Raw genomic sequence first — 21,844 nt, 5'->3', positions numbered from 1 at the left:
ATATATATATATATATATATATATATATATATATATATATATATATATATATATATATATATATATATATATATATATATATATATAATGTTGGCTGAATTGTAATGGGTGCCTCCTAAAATCAAAGTGCCAGTTAGTGCAAATAGTAGCTCATAGCTCATGTCGAAACATGGTGTTAGATCATGATCAGGCAGTTTCAGTCCCAATAGGATTGTGGACAAATACTTTAAAATAACTAATAACCCCAGATTCAATTAAAATCCTTTAAAATTCTATATTACAAAAATCTCTATATTTAAAAACACTGTGTTTAAAAACACTGTCTTTAAAAACATTGTATATAGAAAGTCTAAAAAGCAAATCGGGCCATAAAATCTAGATCGGGCTATTATATGAGATGCTCCAAAAATGGGTGAAGGCTGAGAAGACAGTGGAGGCCTCTTATCTGATGTGCACATAAATGAGTTATCCAGATCTACAGTCTTACAGAGGAGAGTCTATGCTTACAGTGAGCCTACACTTGTTAAATGGAGGTGATATGTGATTAGATGGAGAATAGGGGAGTGGGTGTCTCTACTAACCAATGGTTAAGCTTTATTTTGTGAGACTGAACAGGTGTGAGAGATCTTCTTTATTGTTTAGGCCCTTTGGATACAAGCTATTCAGGGTAAATATCCATTTGGACTCATGTAAAAGTAATATATGTTCGTGGTTACCCACTCTCCAATTTTTTCTCACTATCTCTATTCCACAGAATTTCATATCTCTGATGTTTCCTCCGTGCTTAGTTGTAAAGTGCTTGTATAGTGCTGTATCTACACTTTTTCTCTCTATACATAGTATATGCTCCCTCATTCTGTCCTTCAATTGCCTGGAAGTCTGTCCTACATATTGTAATTTACAAGGACATTCGATGAGATATATAACATTATGATCACCACATCTTATCAGATTGTGAATCAAACTTTTCTCTAGTGTGCACAGATGAAAATGAGGTTGTTTTCCAGCCATTTCTGCACGCCTTACAATTCGGGCACTGGAAAAAACCTTTAATCTTCTTGCTGTGTTGGCCTACCACTGTACCCATTTTTTGTTTAGGAACACTCGGGGCTAGTCTGTTCTTTAAATTGTTCGTTTTCCTGTAGATAAATTTTGGGTGTGGCATTAGTAGTTCTCCCAAAATGTCGTCGTCTTTTAAAAGTGGCCAGTGCTTTCTGTAGATCTTTTCTATGATGTGTTTGTTTTCACAGTATTCTGTGATAAAAGGGACATCTATATTGTCCTCAGATGTCACTGTCTTGTCTCTGGTTTTATATTTTAGGAGGGTTTTCCTATCAATGGCTTGGACTTCTTTGATTTTTTCTTCCAGTAGTGTCTCTTTATATCCTCTATCGAGGAATCTTTGTTTTAGTACTTGGGTTTGTTCTTCCCACTTAGTCGGATCTGAGCAGTTCTTTTTGAGCCTCAAGAGTTGCCCCTTGGGTATGTTTTCCTTCCAAGTCTTGTGATGGCAGCTTTCGTTGTGAATGTAGTTGTTACAGTCGACCTCCTTAAAGAAGGTCGAAGTAACAAATTGACCATTCTCTATATCTATCTTAAGGTCTAGGAAGTGTATCGACTTTTTGTTGCATTCATAGGTGAATTTTAGATTTTTTGTATTCATATTCATGACTTCTATGGTGTGATGCAGATCTTCCATAGAGCCCTTCCAAATGAGGAAGATATCATCAATATATCTCACGTAGAGGACCAGGTCCGCACTGGCTGGGCACGAGTCCCAGAAGATTTGCTCCCACTGGCCCATATAGAGATTAGCATAGCTCGGCGCGAACCTGGTCCCCATCGCTGTTCCACATTGTTGATGATAAAACTTTTTGTCATGATTAAAATAGTTGTGGGTTAAAATGTAATAAATACTGTCTAAAACAAAAGTGCACTGTGCTTCAGGGATACATGGATCCTTAGAGAGGAAAAACTTAACAGCTTTGATGCCTCCTTCATGTGGTATGCTCGTGTACAGCGAAACTACATCGCAGGTTGCCATAATGAACGATTCTTCCCATTTCAGATTATCCAATATTGTCAGAATTTGTGTAGAGTCCCTCAGATAAGATGGGAGATTGGTGACCTGTTTTTGAAGGATTTTATCTACGTATTCTGACATATTACTTGATATTGACCCAATTCCTGAAATAATCGGTCTCCCGGGGGGTTGACCACCGATTTATGTATCTTGGGAAGTTGGTAAAACACTGGGGTAATGGGGTATCAGATCCCAGATGAGCACTATTAAAAAGCTTGAGAAAGATCATCAATTAACCATCAAACCTGCCGATAAAGGCGGAGCTATCGTTGTGATGGACAAGTGCAAATATGAAGAAGAGTGCAACAGAATTCTGAGTGATTCCAAGACCTACAAGAGGTTACTAAGTGACCCAATAGGTAAATTTACAAAAGACTTGGAAGATTTGACCACTAAAGCGAAATCACTGGGGATACTCAATCAGAAGGAGTACAACTACATTATGGTCAAATACCCCATTACCCCAGTGTTTTACCAACTTCCCAAGATACATAAATCGGTAGTCAACCCCCCGGGGAGACCGATTATTTCAGGAATTGGGTCAATATCAAGTAATATGTCAGAATACGTAGATAAAATCCTTCAAAAACAGGTCACCAATCTCCCATCTTATCTGAGGGACTCTACACAAATTCTGACAATATTGGATAATCTGAAATGGGAAGAATCGTTCATTATGGCAACCTGCGATGTAGTTTCGCTGTACACGAGCATACCACATGAAGGAGGCATCAAAGCTGTTAAGTTTTTCCTCTCTAAGGATCCATGTATCCCTGAAGCACAGTGCACTTTTGTTTTAGACAGTATTTATTACATTTTAACCCACAACTATTTTAATCATGACAAAAAGTTTTATCAACAATGTGGAACAGCGATGGGGACCAGGTTCGCGCCGAGCTATGCTAATCTCTATATGGGCCAGTGGGAGCAAATCTTCTGGGACTCGTGCCCAGCCAGCGCGGACCTGGTCCTCTACGTGAGATATATTGATGATATCTTCCTCATTTGGAAGGGCTCTATGGAAGATCTGCATCACACCATAGAAGTCATGAATATGAATACAAAAAATCTAAAATTCACCTATAAATGCAACAAAAAGTCGATACACTTCCTAGACCTTAAGATAGATATAGAGAATGGTCAATTTGTTACTTCGACCTTCTTTAAGGAGGTCGACTGTAACAACTACATTCACAACGAAAGCTGCCATCACAAGACTTGGAAGGAAAACATACCCAAGGGGCAACTCTTGAGGCTCAAAAAGAACTGCTCAGATCCGACTAAGTGGGAAGAACAAACCCAAGTACTAAAACAAAGATTCCTCGATAGAGGATATAAAGAGACACTACTGGAAGAAAAAATCAAAGAAGTCCAAGCCATTGATAGGAAAACCCTCCTAAAATATAAAACCAGAGACAAGATAGTGACATCTGAGGACAATATAGATGTCCCTTTTATCACAGAATACTGTGAAAACAAACATCATAGAAAAGATCTACAGAAAGCACTGGCCACTTTTAAAAGACGACGACATTTTGGGAGAACTACTAATGCCACACCCAAAATGTATCTACAGGAAAACGAACAATTTAAAGAACAGACTAGCCCCGAGTGTTCCTAAACAAAAAATGGGTACAGTGGTAGGCCAACACAGCAAGAAGATTAAAGGTTTTTTCCCGTGCCCGAATTGTAAGGCGTGCAGAAATGGCTGGAAAACAACCTCATTTTCATCTGTGCACACTAGAGAAAAGTTTATGATTCACAATCTGATAAGATGTGGTGATCATAATGTTATATATCTCATCGAATGTCCTTGTAAATTACAATATGTTGGACAGACTTCCAGGCAATTGAAAGACAGAATGAGGGAGCATATACTATGTATAGAGAGAAAAAGTGTAGATACAGCACTATACAAGCACTTTACAACTAAGCACGGAGGAAACATCAGAGATATGAAATTCTGTGGAATAGAGATAGTGAGAAAAAATTGGAGAGGGGGTAACCACGAACATATATTACTTTTCCATGAGTCCAAATGGATATTTACCCTGAATAGCTTGTATCCAAAGGGCCTAAACAATAAAGAAGATCTCTCACACCTGTTCAGTCTCACAAAATAAAGCTTAACCATTGGTTAGTAGAGACACCCACTCCCCTATTCTCCATCTAATCACATATCACCTCCATTTAACAAGTGTAGGCTCACTGTAAGCATAGACTCTCCTCTGTAAGACTGTAGATCTGGATAACTCATTTATGTGCACATCAGATAAGAGGCCTCCACTGTCTTCTCAGCCTTCACCCATTTTTGGAGCATCTCATATAATAGCCCGATCTAGATTTTATGGCCCGATTTGCTTTTTAGACTTTCTATATACAATGTTTTTAAAGACAGTGTTTTTAAACACAGTGTTTTTAAATATAGAGATTTTTGTAATATAGAATTTTAAAGGATTTTAATTGAATCTGGGGTTATTAGTTATTTTAAAGTATTTGTCCACAATCCTATTGGGACTGAAACTGCCTGATCATGATCTAACACCATGTTTCGACATGAGCTATGAGCTACTATTTGCACTAACTGGCACTTTGATTTTAGGAGGCACCCATTACAATTCAGCCAACATTATATATATATATATGGCAAGTTTGGACTTCACTAGTATAACCATCAATTTGATTTTGATTAGATGCTGTTTTATACACCACATATTGGTTTTTACTTATAACGGATCGTATTTTTAATAAGTTTTTAATAAGATTGCATTTTTATCAGATTGTATTTTTTATAGATTGTCTTTAGTGGATTATATTTTAGAACTGTTCAACATATCAGTATGTGTCTGCATTAGATTATACGAGATATATCAAGATTTGATATAAGTACATTAATTATTCACTTGTAACACATTAACTACAGTGAGATGTACACACGATCCTGGTCAACTATTGACTTATGTACCCAACATGTTACCCACTATATTCAGATATTATCTAAAGGCAGCTGAGATTGTTAATTCTGGTCCCTATGACTTTACGTCAATAAACACCGGAACCGGAAGTGTTAGACAACGATACCGGAAGTGTAAAATTGGTGCAAACAGCAATAAGAAAGGACGCTATATGCACTATACCCATTAACTAGCCAAAGCAGAGTTAGAGTGGAAACTTGACATTACACAATGTGTCATGGTTTAAGGTTAGAATTATTAACACTCATAAGCAGCGAAAATATGAAACACAAACCGGAAGTGCTATAAAACAGCGATACCGGAAGTGAAAGATAAACCGGAAGTGCTATAAAACAGCGATACCGGAAGTGAAAGTTGCACCTATGATACTAACATATAGAGATAACAGAAACATAAATCGGAAGCTTCTAATTTATCTATAAACAAACAAAAGGGGGTTCATGTTTAAAAAACAAATAGAGAGTCATTTCAAGCAAGACATTAAAATTCACTCATAGGACATAAGCCATAATTAGTATACAGAAGGGAAACCGGAAGTCAACACAGTAAACATTAGCGAAACCGGAAGTGTAGGTCGATATCAATCTAATCAACCTTAAATATGCTAACCAAGGGCTTATATGTAAAAGCAATAGCCCAGAGAGAATTGACCCTGAGAAAACAGTAACAGCAAGTAGTTAAAATAAAATTTTTCTTAATAGCACGATTTAAATCGAAATATTTTGCCCATACCCATAATGCACTTAACAAGAAGGGGCGTGGCCTATTAGGTTTTGGCGCCCAAACTTCAATTACAGCTCTTATAAATTGCCTTAGCTTACTCATAATGTTAGTCTTGATAAAGGCCAGGAGGATATGGCCGAAACGCGTCGACTGATTTGAGTAAGCATAATACTGATATATCCACTGAACAGTTTATATATATTATAGTATTGTTTGTTTTCTTTCCAGGTTTTTGCACAGTTTTATTTTGTTTTATTGTATCCAACTGGGAGACAACTTCACTGCACAGAATCCACTATATCATTTTTGGACACTTATTGATTAACTTTTGAAAGACTAATTTCTTTTTGCTTCACCAATTTGAGGATTTCCACATTTTTTGCAAAGTTACTTATATTTTCTTCACAATTTTTCTAATTTTTTCCACTTTTTTTGATATCCAGTGATCACATTGTTTTCACACTTTCATGTTTGTATTTTTCTAATCACAGGATACACACTATTTTGGAATTTTTCTGAATTGGATATATAATAGACACTTTTCCTTTTTTTCACACCATTATCTGTTTGGATAAATACAATCATAAGAACACTCATCAATATCCGGATTGTACCATAGAGTACCACCCATACCAAGACACTTGGCCTATCAGGTCATTCATTGTCAGACGTTTTTAGGTGCACCAGGTCATTTTTACTTCTATTTTTATTTTTATTATTATTTTTTCAGATTTTATGTCATTTTCTACATTTCGTTATTGTAACATGGATCCATGATTATTTATGAATATGTAATATATCTTTTTGACTGTATGTTTTAGAAGATCACCGATATTTTTAACCGATTGTGTGGAATAAATATTGATATACATTTTTAACTTATATACCCATTTTAGCATATATCTTTTGTACATTCACTCCATAACTACTAGTAGGAGGACCCACATTGTGGGCTACAGTTGTCCCCCTTTCCCTTCCTCAGCCTACTTTGGCGCTCACCTCCACCCCCTATCGTCTACTGATGGGCTTGGAATGGAATGAAGGACACGGCTAGCATTTAGGATTTTTGATAACCTGGACTCCGTCAGGTAAATCTTCATCTCTACAGAATCTATAAGAGTCCCTAGAAAGGGAACCCTTGTGAGTGGTAACAGAACTCTTTTCCATGTTCACTTTCCACCCATGCGACCTCAGAAATGCTAGAACTATCTCTGTATGAGACTTTGCATTTTGAAAACTTGACGCTTGTATCAGAATGTTGTCTAGGTACGGAGCCACCGCTATGCCTCGCGGTCTTAGTACCGCCAGAAGCGAGCCCAGAACCTTTGTAAAAATTCTCGGGGCCGTAGCTAACCCGAAGGGAAGAGCTACAAACTGGTAATGCCTGTCTAGAAAGGCAAACCTTAGGTACCGATAATGATCTTTGTGAATCGGTATGTGAAGGTAGGCATCCTTTAAGTCCACTGTGGTCATATACTAACCCTCTTGGATCATGGGTAGGATGGTTCGAATAGTCTCCATTTTGAATGATGGAACTCTTAGGAATTTGTTTAAGATTTTTAGGTCCAAGATTGGTCTGAAGGTTCCCTCTTTCTTGGGAACCACAAACAGATTTGAGTAAAATCCTTGCCCTTGTTCCGTCCGCGGAACTGGGTGGATCACCCCCATTACTAGGAGGTCTTGTGCACAGTGAAGAAAAGCCTCTTTCTTTATTTGGTTTGCTGATAATCTTGAAAGATGAAATCTCCCTTGTGGAGGAGAGCTTTGAAGTCCAGAAGGTATCCCTGAGATATAATCTCCAACGCCCAGGGATCCTGGACATCTCTTGCCCAAGCCTGGGCGAAGAGAGAAAGTCTGCCCCCCACTAGATCCGTTTCCGGATAGGGGGCCCTCTCTTCATGCTGTCTTAGGGGCAGAAGTAGGCTTTCTGGCCTGCTTGCCCTTGTTCCAGGACTGGTTGCTTTTCCAACCCTGTCTGTAACGAGCAGCAGTCCCTTCCTGTTTTGGAGCAGAGGAAGTTGATGCTGCTCCTGCCTTGAAATTACGAAAGGCACGAAAACTAGACTGTTTGGCCTTTGATTTGGCCCTGTCCTGAGGAAGGGTGTGACCCTAACCTCCAGTAATGTCAGCAATAATCTCCTTCAAGCCGGGCCCGAATAAGGTTTGCCCTTTGAAAGGAATATTAAGCAATTTAGATTTAGAAGTTACATCTGCTGACCAGGATTTAAGCCATAGCGCTCTGCGCGCCTGAATGGCGAATCCGGAGTTCTTAGCCGTTAGTTTGGTTAAATGCACAACGGCATCCGAAACAAATGCATTAGCTAGCTTAAGGGCTTTAAGCTTGTTCAAAGTCTCATCCAATGGTGCTGTGCGAATAGCCTCTTCCAGAGACTCAAACCAGAAAGCCGCTGCAGCAGTGACGGGCGCAATGCATGCAAGGGGCTTTAATATAAAACCTTGTTGAACAAACATTTTCTTAAGGTAACCTAATTTTTTATCCATTGGATCTGAGAAAGCACAACTATCCTCCACCGGAATAGTGGTACGCTTGGCTAAAGTAGAAACTGCTCACTCCACCTTAGGGACCGTCTGCCATAAGTCTCGTGTGGTGGCGTCTATTGGGAACATTTTTCTAAATATCCGAGGAGGGGAAAAAGGCACACCGGGTTTATCCCACTCCTTGTTAATAATCTCTGTAATCTCTGTACCGCATAGTATTTATCCAGCCTACATAATTTCTCGGGGATTGCAACCGTGTCGCAATCATTCAGAGCCGCTAATACCTCCCCTAGTAATACACGGAGGTTCTCAAGCTTAAATTTAAAATTTGATATTTCTGAATCCGGTCTCCCTGGATCAGATCCGTCACCCACAGAATGAAGCTCTCCGTCCTCATGTTCTGCAAATTGTGACGCAGTGTCAGACATGGCCCTCATATCATCAGCGTGCTCTGTCCTTAACCCAGAGCTATCGCGCTTGCCTCTTAACTCAGGCAAATTAGATAATACTTCTTTCATAACATTAGCCATATCTTGTAAAGTGATTTGTAAGTGCCTTGATGTGCTTGGCGCCACAATCTCACGCACCTCCTGAGCGGGAGGCGAAGGTACTGACACGTGAGGAGAGTTAGGCGGCATAACTTCCCCCTCGTTGTCTGGTGATAATTTCTTTACCGGTAAAGACAGACTTTTATTTAAAGTAACATCAATACAATTGGTACACATATTTCTATTGGGCTCCACATTGGCCTTTAAACATAATGAGCAAGCAGATTCATCTGTGTCAGACATGTTTAAACAGACTAGAAATGAAGCTATCAAGCTTGGAAATTTCTTTCAATAAGTTTACAAGCAATATAAAAAACGCTGCAGCGCTTTTAAAAACACAAAAAAACTGTCACAGTTGAAATAACAATGAACTAATACGGTTATAGCAACCAATTTTAAACAGTAAATGTATGAAATTAGCAGAGGATTGCACCCATTAGCAAAAGGATGATTAACCCCTCAATACCCAAAACGGATAATCAATTTAAGATTTAACGCTTTTCTCACAGTCAAACACACTGTCACAGGTCTGCTGTGACTGATTACCTCCCTCAAAAATGAATTTTGAAGACCCCTGAGCTCTCTGGAGACGTCCTGGATCAAAGAGGAAGAAGCAGGAAGACTGTGCTAGAATTTTAACTGCGCAACAAGGCGCTAAAAAAAGGTCCCTCCCACTCATATCACAACAGTGGGAGACCTGATATAACGGTGTCTATGCAGAAATATACGTTAGCCATGTGGAAAAAAATCATGCCCAAAAAGATTTATCACCAAAGTACCTCACAAAACGAATAACATGCCAGTAAACGTTTTTAAAAAACAACTTTCCAGTGTTATGCAAAGTTATCACTAAGCCTGCTACCAGTCGCTTCTACTGCAGTTAAGGCTCATACATTTATTTCAGTACTAACAGTATTTAAAGTTAAATTCTAGTCCCTAGAAAATAACTCAACTGCGCATACATTTATCAGCCTGATACCAGTCGCTACTACTGCATTAAAGGCTGTACTTACGTCATATGGGTAACAGCAGTGTTTTCATAGTCAATTCCATTCCTAGAAAATATTTTACAGCACATACCTCATTTGCGGGGGACCCCGCATGCTATTCCCTTCTCTGAAGTTACCCCACTCCTCAGAATGTGCGAGAACAGCCAGTGGATCTTAGTTACGTCTGCTAAGATCATAGAAAAAACGCAGGCAGATTCTTCTTCTAAATACTGCCTGAGAGAACAAACAGCACACTCCGGTGCTATTTTAAAATAATAAACTTTTGATTGAAGAATGTTACTCCTATCTCCTCTCACAACCTCCTTTGTTGAGACTTGCAAGAGAATGACTGGATATGACATGTGAGGGGTGGAGCTATATAGCAGCTCTGCTTGGGTGATCCTCTTGCAACTTCCTGTTGGGAAGGAGAATATATCCCATAAGTAATGGATGACCCGTGGACTGAACACACTTAACAAGAGAAACTAGGCCCCAATAAGTTTTGTCACCAAACATATATAAAAACGATTAAAGGATTACTTTCTGTTATAATTTTTAAGCTAAACAACTAACATATTAAAGTTAATAAACATTAATTAAAACCTACTGACCTATATTTTCTCCAAAATGAAGTTTCATAACGTTATAAAAGTTATATCTTTTATTCCCCGATGATGTCACATTATCCTGCCCACAGCACTGTGTGTTCAAAATACTTAAACCAATGAAATTGTGTTTAAAGCGCCATTTGGAAACCTAGGTATTGTAAACGGATTGGTACAGAGCAAAGGATACCCACTGAGTGGGTTTGGAAAACAATTAAATTTGCAGATAAGATTTCTGATATACGGTAGAGATATGTTAATGAAATACTATTGTTAAAAAGCGTATTTGGGGTAGTTAGTAACAGGCATAGAAAATATTTACTTACAGTGGCCCTTTAACATGCCAGCAAACGTTTTATATTACACTTTTCTAAGAGTATGTATCTCTGTTAATAAGCCTGATACCAGTCGCTAATCACTGCATTTAAGGCTTAACTTACATTAATCCGGTATCAGCAGCATTTTTATTGCACATACCTTATTGCAGGAAAACCTGCACGCCATTCCCCCTCTGAAGTTACCTCACTCCTCAGAATATGTGAGAACGGCAGTGGATCTTAGTTACTTCTGCTAAGATCATAGAAATCACAGGCAGATTCTTCTTCTAATGCTGCCTAAAATGAAACAGTACACTCCGGTACCATTTAAAAATAAACTTTTGATTGAAGTTAAAAAACTAACTATAATACACCACTCTCCTCTTACTACGTCCATCTTTGTTGAGAGTTGCAAGAGAATGACTGGATATGGCAGTGAGGGGAGGAGCTATATAGCAGCTCTGCTGTGGGTGATCCTCTTGCAACGTCCTGTTGGGAAGAATATCCCACAAGTAATGGATGATCCATGGACTGTATACACTTAACAAGAGAAATGTAAGCCAAAGTTAAAATTAGCTTACATTTTTTTTTTAAATGTTTGTTTCACATATGATTAGTTGCATAATTTAAAAAAAAAACAATTTATGTAAGAACTTACCTGATAAATTCATTTCTTTCATATTGGCAAGAGTCCATGAGCTAGTGACATATGGGATATACAATCCTACCAGGAGGGGCAAAGTTTCCCAAACCTCAAAATGCCCACAATTTAGTTTAACGAATAGCCAAGCAGTGGGGTGATAAAGAAAGGAGTAGAAAGCATCAACAAAGGAAATTTGGAAACAATTGTGCTTTATACAAAAAATCATAACCACCATAAAAAGGGTGGGCCTCATGGACTCTTGCCAATATGAAAGAAATTAATTTATCAGGTAAGTTCTGACATAAATTATGTTTTCTTTCATGTAATTGGCAAGAGTCCATGAGCTAGTGACATATGGGATATCAATACCCAAGATGTGGAGTCTTCCACTCAAGAGTCACTAGAGAGGGAGGGAATAAAAATAAACCAGCCATATTCCGCTGAAAAAATTAATCCACAACCCAAAAAAATAAGTTTATTTCATTTTTGAAAGGAAAAAACTTAAAACAAAAGCAGAAGAATCAAACTGAAACAGCTGCCTGAAGAACTTTTCTACCAAAAACTGCTTCCGAAGAAGCAAATACATCAAAAAGGTAGAATTTAGTAAATGTATGCAAAGAGGACCAAGTCGCCGCTTTGCAAATCTGATCAACTGAAGCTTCATTTTTAAAAGCCCACGAAGTGGAGACTGATCTAGTAGAATGAGCTGTAATTCTCTGAGGCGGGGCCTGACCCGACTCCAAATAAGCTTGATGAATCAAAAGTTTCAACCAAGAAGCCAAGGAAATAGCAGAAGCCTTCTGACCTTTCCTAGGACCAGAAAATAAAACAAATAGACTGGAAGTCTTCCTAAAATCTTTAGTAGCTTCCACATAATATTTCAAAGCTCTTACCACATCCAAAGAATGTAAGGATCTCTCCAAAGAATTCTTAGGATTAGGACATAAGGAAGGGACAACAATTTCTCTACTAATGTTAGAATTCACAACCTTAGGTAAAAATTGAAAAGAAGTCCGCAAAACTGCCTTATCCTGATGAAAAATCAGAAAAGGAGACTCACAAGAAAGAGCAGATAGCTCAGAAACTCTTCTAGCAGAAGAGATAGCCAAAAGGAACACTTTCCAAGAAAGTAGTTTAATGTCCAAAGAATGCATAGGCTCAAATGGAGGAGCCTATAAAGCCTTCAGAACCAAATTAAGACTCCATGGAGGAGAAATTAATTTAATGACAGGCTTAATACGAACTAAAGCCTGTACAAAACAGTGAATATCAGGAAGTATAGCAATCTTTCTGTGAAACAAAACAGAAAGAGCGGAGATTTGACCTTTCAAGGAACTTGCAGACAAACCCTTATCCAAACCATCCTGAAGGAACTGTAAAATTCTAGGAATTCTAAAAGAATGCCAGGAGAATTTATGAGAAGAACACCATGAAATGTAAGTCTTCCAAACTCTATAATAAATCTTTCTAGAGACAGATTTACGAGCTTGTAACATAGTATTAATCACTGAGTCAGAGAAACCTCTATGACTTAGAACTAAGCGTTCAATTTCCATACCTTCAAATTTAATGATTTGAGATCATGACGGAAAAACGGACCTTGAGATAGTAGGTCCGGCCGTAATGGAAGTGGCCAAGGCGGGCAACTGGACATCCGAACCAGATCCGCATACCAAAACCTGTGTGGCCATGCGCGAGCCACCAGCAACACAAAAGACTGTTCCATGATGATTTTGGAGATCACTCTTGGAAGGAGAACTAGAGGCGGGAAGATGTAAGCAGCATGATAACACCAAGGAAGTGTCAGTGCATCCACTGCTTCCGCCTGCACATCCCTGGACCTGGACAGGTATCTGGGAAGTTTCTTGTTTAGATGAGAGGCCATGAGATCTCTCTCTGGAAGACCCCACATCTGAACAATCTGAGAAAACATCTGGATGGAGAGACCACTCTCCTGGATGTAAAGTCTGGCGGCTGAGATAATCCACCTCCCAATTGTCTACACCTGGGATATGCACCGCAGAGATTAGACAGGAGCTGGATTCCGCCCAAGCAAGTATCGAAGATACTTCTTTCATAGCTTGGGGACTGTGAGTCCCACCCTGATGATTGACATAAGCCACAGTTGTGATATTGTCTGTCTGAAAACAAATGAACGGTTCTCTCTTTAGCAGAGGCCAAAACTGAAGAGCCCCGAGAATTGCACAGAGTTCTAAAATATTTATTGGTAATCTCGCCTCTTGAGATTTTCAAACCCCTTGTGCTGTCAGAGATCCCCAAACAGCTCCCCAACCTGAAAGACTTGCATCTGTTGAGATTACAGTCCAGGTTGGCCGAACAAAAGAAGCCCCTTGAACCAAACGATAGTGATCTATCCACCATGTCAGAGAGTGTTGTACATTGGGATTCAAGGATATTAATTGATATCTTTGTATAATCCCTGCACCATTGATTCAGCATGCAAAGCTGTAGAGGTCTCATGTGAAAACGAGCATAGGGGATCGCGTCCGATGCTGCAGTCATGAGACCTAAAACTTCCATGCATATAGCCACTGAAGGGAATGACTGAGACTGAAGGTGCCGGCATGTTGCGACCAATTTTAAACGTCTCTTGTCTGTTAGAGACAGAGTCATGGACACTAAATCTATCTGGAAGCCTAAAAAGGTGACCCTTGTCTGAGGAATCAAGAAACTTTTTGGTAAATTGATCCTCCAACCAGGTTTCCGAAGAAACAACACTAGTTGATTCATGTGAGATTCTGCAGTATGTAAAGACTGAGCTAGTACCAAGATATCGTCCAAATAAGGAAACAACGCAATACCCTGTTCTCTGATTACAGATAATAGGGCACCCAGAACCTTTGAAAAGATCCTTGGAGCTGTTGCTAGGCCAAATGGAAGAGCAACAAATTGGTAATGCTTGTCTAGAAAAGATAATATCAGAAACTGATAGTGTTCTGGATGAATCGGAATATGAAGGTATGCATCCTGCAAGTCTATTGTGGACATATGTCCTCGCTGAACAAAAGGCAGTATAGCCCTTATAGTCACTATCTTGAAAGTTGGTACTCTTACATAACGATTCAAAATGTTCAGATCCAGAACGGGTCTGAATAAATTTTCTCTCTTTGGTACAATGAATAGGTTTGAATAAAACCCCAAACCTTGTTCCTGAGGAGGAGCTGGCATGATTACCCCTGAAGACTCCAGGTCTGAAACACACTTCAGAAAAGCCTGAGCTTTTACTGGATTTACAGGGATGCGTGAGAGAAAAAAAATCTTCTCACAGGAGGTCTTACTTGGAATCCTATTCAATACCCTTGAGAGACAATGATCTGAATCCAATGATTTTGGACAGATTTTATCTGAAAAACCTTAATCTGCCCCCAACCAGCTGAGCTGAGAATGAGGGCCGCACCTTCATGCAGACTTAGGGGCAGACTTTGGTTTCCTAAATGGCTTGGATTTATTCCAATTTGAGAAAGGCTTCCAATTGGAAACAGATTCCTTGGGAGGAGGATTGAGTTTATGTTCCTTATTCTGACGAAAGGAACGAAAACGGTTAGAAGCCTTAGATTTGCCTTTAGGTTTTTTATCCTGAGGCAGAAAAACTCCTTTTCCTCCAGTGATAGTTGAAATAATAGAATCCAACTGAGAACCAAATAAATTATTACCTTGGAAAGAAAGAGATAGTAATCTAGATTTAGATGTCATATCAGCATTCCAAGATTTAAGCCACAAAGCTCTTCTAGCTAATACAGCTAAAGACATGGATCTAACATCAATTTTGATATCAAAAATGGCATCACAAATAAAATGATTAGCATGTTGCAGTAAGCGAGCAATGCTAGATATGTCAGGATCCAATTCTCGTTGCGCTAAATTCTCCAACCAAAAAGTTGAGGCAGCCGCAACATCAGCCAAAGAAATAGCAGGTCTGAGAAGATGACCTGAATATAAAAAGGCCTTCCTTAGATCAGTGTTTTTCAACCAGTGTGCCGTGGCACACTAGTGTGCCGTGAGAGATCCTCAGGTGTGCCACGGCCGAATGACAACAGTGTGATATATTTTTTTAAATTTTGCTTGTTTTTTTACTCCCAGTGCAGGGGTAGTTTGTAGGAGGCATGGCATAACAGCACAATACATACAGTATGTGTGTATATATATATATATGCTGTATTAGGCTACAATGTGTGATTTTTTTTAAAATTTTGGGATGGTGGTGTGCCACCGGATTTTTTTAATGTAAAAAAGTGTGCCACGGAAAAAAAAAAAGTTTAAAAATCACTGCCTTAGATAACATTCAAGCTTCCTATCTAAAGGATCCTTAAAGGAAGTACTATCTTCCATAGGAATAGCGGTACGTTTAGCAAGAGTAGAAATTTTTCCCCAAAACTCTATAGATTTTGCTGGAAAAGGATACAATTGTTTAAACCTTGAAGAAGGAATAAAAGAAGTACCTGGCTTATTCCATTCCCTAGAAATCATATCAGAAATAGCCTCAGGAATAGGAAAACCCCATGGGGAAACTACAGGAGGTTTAAAAACAGCATTTAAACGTTTATTAGACTGAACGTCAATAGGACTGGTTACCTCAATATCCAAAGTAATTAACACTTCTTTTAATAAAGAACGCATATACTCTATTTTAAATAAATAAGTAGATTTGTCAGTGTCAATGTCTGAGGAAGGATCTTCTGAATCAGATAGATCCTCATCAGAAGAGGATAAATTATTATGTTGCTGGTCATTTGAAATTTCATCAGCTAAATGAGAAGTTTTAAAAGACCTTTTACATTTATTAGAAGGTGGAAATGCAGACAAAGCCTTCAGAATAGAATCAGAAACAAATTCTTTAAAATTTACAGGTATATCATGTAGCAACTGGCAATGTACTATTACTGATGGAAACACTATATGCATGTAAAAGTTTATCATGACAACTATTACAAATGACATTTGGTGGAATAATTTCTACACGTTTACAACAAATGCACTTAGCTTTGGTAGACCCGATGTCAGGCAGCAATGTTCCAGCAGAAACTTCTGAGACAGGATCCGATTGGGACATCTTGCTCAATGTAAGACAAAAACAACATATAAAGCAAATTATCTATTTCCTTATATGAGTTTCAGGAATGGGAAAAAATGCAAAAGCATAGGCCTCTGATAGAGAAAAAAGCAAGAGGCAAACATCAATGGGGTATTGAAATAATGAAAAAAATTTGGCGCCAAGTATGACACACAACGTAACGAAAACTTTTTTGGCACCAAAAATAACCGGAAAGGACACACTTGCGTCACTAATGAAGCCGCCGTGTGAAAGGTCTCGGCGTCACGTATGACGCCGGAAATGACGAAGTTGCGTCATAAACGTATTTTTTCACGCCAAAAAATATTTTCACGCCAAGGACGCAATAAAGTTTAGCATTTGACGCACCCACGGGCCTAATACCCGCAATAGCAAAAAGTAGTCAATTGAAAAAAAAGACTAAACCCCAGGTAAGAAATACATTTCTTAAAATGTTTAAATTCCCCAAATATGAAACTGACAGTCTGCTGAAGGAAATACATGAACCTGACTCATGGCAAATATAAGTACAATACATATATTTAGAACTTTAGATAAATGCATAAAGTGCCAAACCATAGCTGAGGTGTCTTAAGTAATAAAAAAAACCCACATATAGCAGATAGCCAAACCAGTACTAAAACAGTTATTAGTAGAGGTAATGGTAAATTGAGAGTATATTGTCTATCTGAAAAGGGAGGTAGGAGATGAATCTCTACGACCGATAATGGAGAACCTATGAAATAGACCCCCGTTAGGGAAATCATTGCATTCAAATAAGTGATACTCCCTTCACGTCCCTCTGACATTCGCTGTACTCTGAGAGGAATTGGGCTTCAACAATGCTGAGAAGCGCATATCAACGTAGAAATCTTAGCACAAACTTACTTCACCACCTCCATAAGAGGCAAAGTTTGTAAAAACTGAATTGTGGGTGTGGTGAGGGGTGTATTTATAGGCATTTTGAGGTTTGGGAAACTTTGCCCCTCCTGGTAGGATTGTATATCCCATATGTCACTAGCTCATGGACTCTTGCCAATTACATGAAATAAATTTAATTTGTGAGTTCAGTAAACATTTATAACTGACAATTAAAAGCAGAAAGTTCTTTGAGACTAAGCTTTATTTTAAAAAAGGCAACAGTTTAGCATACCAAGACCTACACGTTTACAATAGTATAAAAGTATTAATTGCAGTACATTAATTTGTACCCAATAGGAAGGAAATGTATGCTCCACCACCATTTTTGGTCCAAAGTTTTAGAAAACATACCAAGTATTTTGTAAATACAACATCCAGGTGTTTAGGATTTTGATTCACAATATGTTTACATATTGCAACAGGGTTACAAATATAGCAATGAAGAGAAAAAAAACAAAAAAGCACATAAGGATGGTTGGCAACTTTTAACACATACTGCTTTACGTCAGCATTTAGATTAAACAACATTTCTTAAACAAGGTTTTTTTTTTGTTTGTTTTTTTATTATTTGTTTTTTTGCTTGGTTCCTTTTTCCTTCTGAAATTCATCAATCCGGCTAAGAATATTTAACAGATTCTCAGGTAAAGCCTTGGGGGCAGATGCATTGCAATTATCGGTTTCATCCTTACTCATTTTCCTTGCATCACTGGTTTGCAATCTATCTGTACTATCTTGCTGAAGCAATCCACAAAGATTTTTACTTGATCTCCTTTCAGCACAAGTCTTTGAAGAAGAGGAGCTACTCTTAGAGTCTGATTTTCTGTTGAATGCTCTTTCTGCTTCATGTCGCTCAGGGTATTTGTGTCCTTCATCAGTTTGGTGGTAAGATAATTTAGAATCCTTTCTATGACACGTGTATTTATCAGTTGAAGTTTCACTGTACCTTCTGTTACTTGTTGCCTGTGTCTTTTCACTGCTGAGAGAGTCTTTTGAATCTTCAGACATAACTTTAACAAGTTCTATAGTCTCCATAGATGAGGACAAAGAGCGGTACCTATTTTTGTCGTTTGATGACCTCCTGCGATAGCCAGGTATGTCCCTTTCTTCCAGAAGTTTATGCATATCTGATTTACGATTAAGAAAGGAGGCGGAGGTATCAGCAGGAGGACTGTAGGATTCTGCTTCATAGAGTGATGAAGCTTTAGAAAAAGTCTTGGAAGAATAACTTGACGATTCTGAATGCTTTCTGCGTCTTTTTCTCTTCTTATGCTTTTTATGACCATGTGAGGATGAAGATGAACAAGATGTATCAGAAGAACCGCTTGATGAAGATGATCTGCGTTTTCGTTTCTTCTTTCTAAAATACCAAATATTAGATAATCTTAAATAAATCAGAGACATGAGACAGACATATCTATCTATAACCTTATCTGTTTTTTCATGTTCCTTTTAAGGTTTAAATGTTTTATAGAGAGAGATATAGATCTCTCTATTAAAAATTCTTTAAAGTTTAAAAAAAAAAAAAAAAAAAAAAAAAAAAGGAGAGAGGGGACTGTTTAACAATGACAGACACCAGAAAGGCACACCCACAAACAGGTTATCAATTGTGGACTTCCAGAGTTTTTGGAAATACATTTCCCATGATGCTCAGCCAGCCAAAATTGTGGCCGAGCATCATGGAAAATGAATTTCCAAAAAACCTCTGCAGGGCCACAATTGATGACCCCTGTCATAAGGTTTACAATTGATTTTCTATTTTGATAGAATAGAAATCATCACTAGTTAGTTTAAAAAGAAGGGAAAAACATAATTTATGCTTACCTGATAAATTTATTTCTCTTGTGATGTATCGAGTCCACGGATTCATCCATTACTTGTGGGATATTCTACTTCCCTACAGGAAGTGGCAGAGAGAGCACCCACAGCAGAGCTGTCTATATAGCTCCTCCCTTAGCTCCACCCCCCAGTCATTCGACCGAAGGCTAGGAAGAAAAAGGAGAAACCATAGGGTGCAGTGGTGACTGAAAGTTTAAAAAATAAAAATATATGCCTGTCGTAATAAACAGGGCGGGCCGTGGACTCGATACATCACAAGAGAAATAAATTTATCAGGTAAGCATAAATTATGTTTTTTCTTGTAAGATGTATCGAGTCCACAGATTCATCCATTACTTGTGGGATACCAATACCAAAGCTTTAGGACACGGATGAAGGGAGGGACAAGACAGGGACCTTTAAACAGAAGGCACCACTGCTTGAAGAACCTTTCTCCCAAAAATAGCCTCCGAAGAAGCAACAGTATCAAATTTGTAAAACTTGGAAAAAGTATGAAGCGAAGACCAAGTCGTTGCCTTACAAATCTGTTCAACAGAAGCCTCATTTTTAAAAGCCCATGTGGAAGTCACAGCTCTAGTAGAATGACCAGTAATTCTTTCAGGAGGCTGCTGTCCAGCAGTCTCCTAGGCCAAACGGATGATGCTATTCAGCCAAACGGAAAGAGGTAGCCGTAGCCCTTTGACCTCTCCGTTTACCAGAACAAACAACAAACAATGAAGATGTTTGACGGAAATCTGTAGTTGCTTGTAAGTAGAACTTTAAAGCACGAACCACATCAAGATTGTGCAACAGACGTTCCTTCTTTGATGAACGATTAAGACACAGAGAAGGAACAACAATCTCTTGATTGATATTCTTATTAGAAACAACCTTAGGAAGAAAACCAGGTTTGGTACGCAAAACCACCTTATCTGAATGGAAAATAAGATAAGGGAAATCACACTGTAAAGCAGATAGCTTAGAAACTCTTCGAGCCGAAGAGATAGCAACTAAGAACAAAACTTTCCAAGATAGAAATGTAATATCTATGGAATGCATAGGTTCAAACGGAACCCCTAGAAGAACTCTAAGGACTAAGTTTAGGCTCCAAGGTGGAGCAGCAGGCTTAAATACAGGCTTAATTCTGACCAAAGCCTGACTAAAAGTTTGAACGTCTGGGACATCTGCCAGACGTTTGTGTAGTAGAATAGACAAAGCAGATATTTGTCCTTTTAGAGAACTAGCTGATAATCCCTTCTCCAAACCCTCTTGGAGAAAAGACAATATTCTAGGAATCCTAATCTTACTCCACGAGTAACCTTTGGATTCACACCAAAAAAGATATTTGCGCCAAATCTTATGATAGATCTTCCTGGTGACAGGCTTTCTAGCCTGAATCAGGGTATCAATGACCGACTCAGAGAACCCACGCTTTGATAGAACTAGGCGTTCAATCTCCAAGCAGTCAGACGCAGAGAAACTAGATTTGGATGTGAGAACGGACCTTGGATTAGAAGGTCCCGTCTCATTGGCAGGGTCCACGGTGGAACCAAGGACATGCCCACTAGATCTGCATACCAAGTCCTGCGTGGCCACGCAGGTGCTATCAGAATAACCAAAGCTCTCTCCTGCTAGATTCTGGCAACCAGACGTGGAAGGAGAGGAAGCGGTGGAAATACGTAGGCCAGATTGAAGGACCAAGGTACTGCTAGAGCATCTATCAGTACCGCCTTGGGATCCCGGGACCTGGACCCATAATGAGGAAGTTTGGCATTCTGACGAGACGCCATCAGATCCAATTCTGGTGTGCCCCATAGCTGAAACAGCTGAGCAAATATATCCGGATGGAGTTCCCACTCCACGGATGAAAAGTCTGACGACTTAGAAAATCCGCCTCCCAGTTCTCTACTCCTGGAATGTGGATTGCTGAGAGATGGCAAGAGTGATCCTCTGCCCATAGGATTATTTTGATTACCTCCATCATCGCTAGAAACCTCCTTATTCCTCCTTGATGATTGATATAAGCTACAGTCGTGATGTTGTCCGACTGAAAACTGATGAATTTGGCTGCAGCAAGCTGAGGCCACGCCTGAAGCGCCTTGAATAGCGCTCTCAGTTCTAGGATGTTTATCGGAAGAAAAGATTCCTCCCGAGACCATAAGCCCTGTGCTTTCAGGGAGTTCCAGACTGCACCCCAGCCTAGCAGGCTGGCATCTGTTGCTACAATGAGCCACTCTGGCCTGTGGAAGTACATTCCCTGAGACAGGTGGTCCTGAGACAACCACCAGAGAAGAGAATCTCTGGTCTCCTGGTCCAGATGCAGTTGAGAAGATAAATCTGCATAATCCCCATTCCACTGTTTGAGCATGCATAGTTGCAGTGGTCTGAGATGTAGGCAGGCAAAAGGAACTGTGTCCATTGCCGCTACCATGAGTCCAATTACCTCCATACACTGAGCCACAGATGGCCAAGGAATGGAATGAAGAGTTCGGTAAGTGGTTAAGAGTTTTGATTTTCTGACTTCAGTCAGAAACATTTTCATTTCTACCGAATCTATCAGAGTCCCCAGAAAGGAAACTCTTGTGAGAGGGAAGAGAGAACTCTTTTTTTATGCTCACTTTCCACCCGTGAGATCTCAGAAAAACCAACACAATG

The 21,844-nt window shown here is 39.0% G+C and overlaps 1 protein-coding gene across 1 annotated transcript in view; it reads right to left on the bottom strand.

The window, feature by feature from the left end:
• Positions 1 to 17,558: 17,558 nt before the first annotated feature.
• TTC14 (tetratricopeptide repeat domain 14) overlaps positions 17,559 to 21,844 on the bottom strand; it is a gene marked incomplete in the record, with an annotated part of 160,893 nt that continues 156,607 nt past the window's right edge. Inside the window, 1 exon segment of the mRNA XM_053711842.1 lies at positions 17,559 to 18,731. Within this exon segment, the coding sequence (XP_053567817.1) occupies positions 17,939 to 18,731 (793 nt within the window).

Source organism: Bombina bombina, chromosome 4, assembly GCF_027579735.1.
Source record: "Bombina bombina isolate aBomBom1 chromosome 4, aBomBom1.pri, whole genome shotgun sequence".
NCBI lineage: Eukaryota > Metazoa > Chordata > Amphibia > Anura > Bombinatoridae > Bombina > Bombina bombina.
This window is presented reverse-complemented; position numbering and strand designations above follow the sequence as displayed.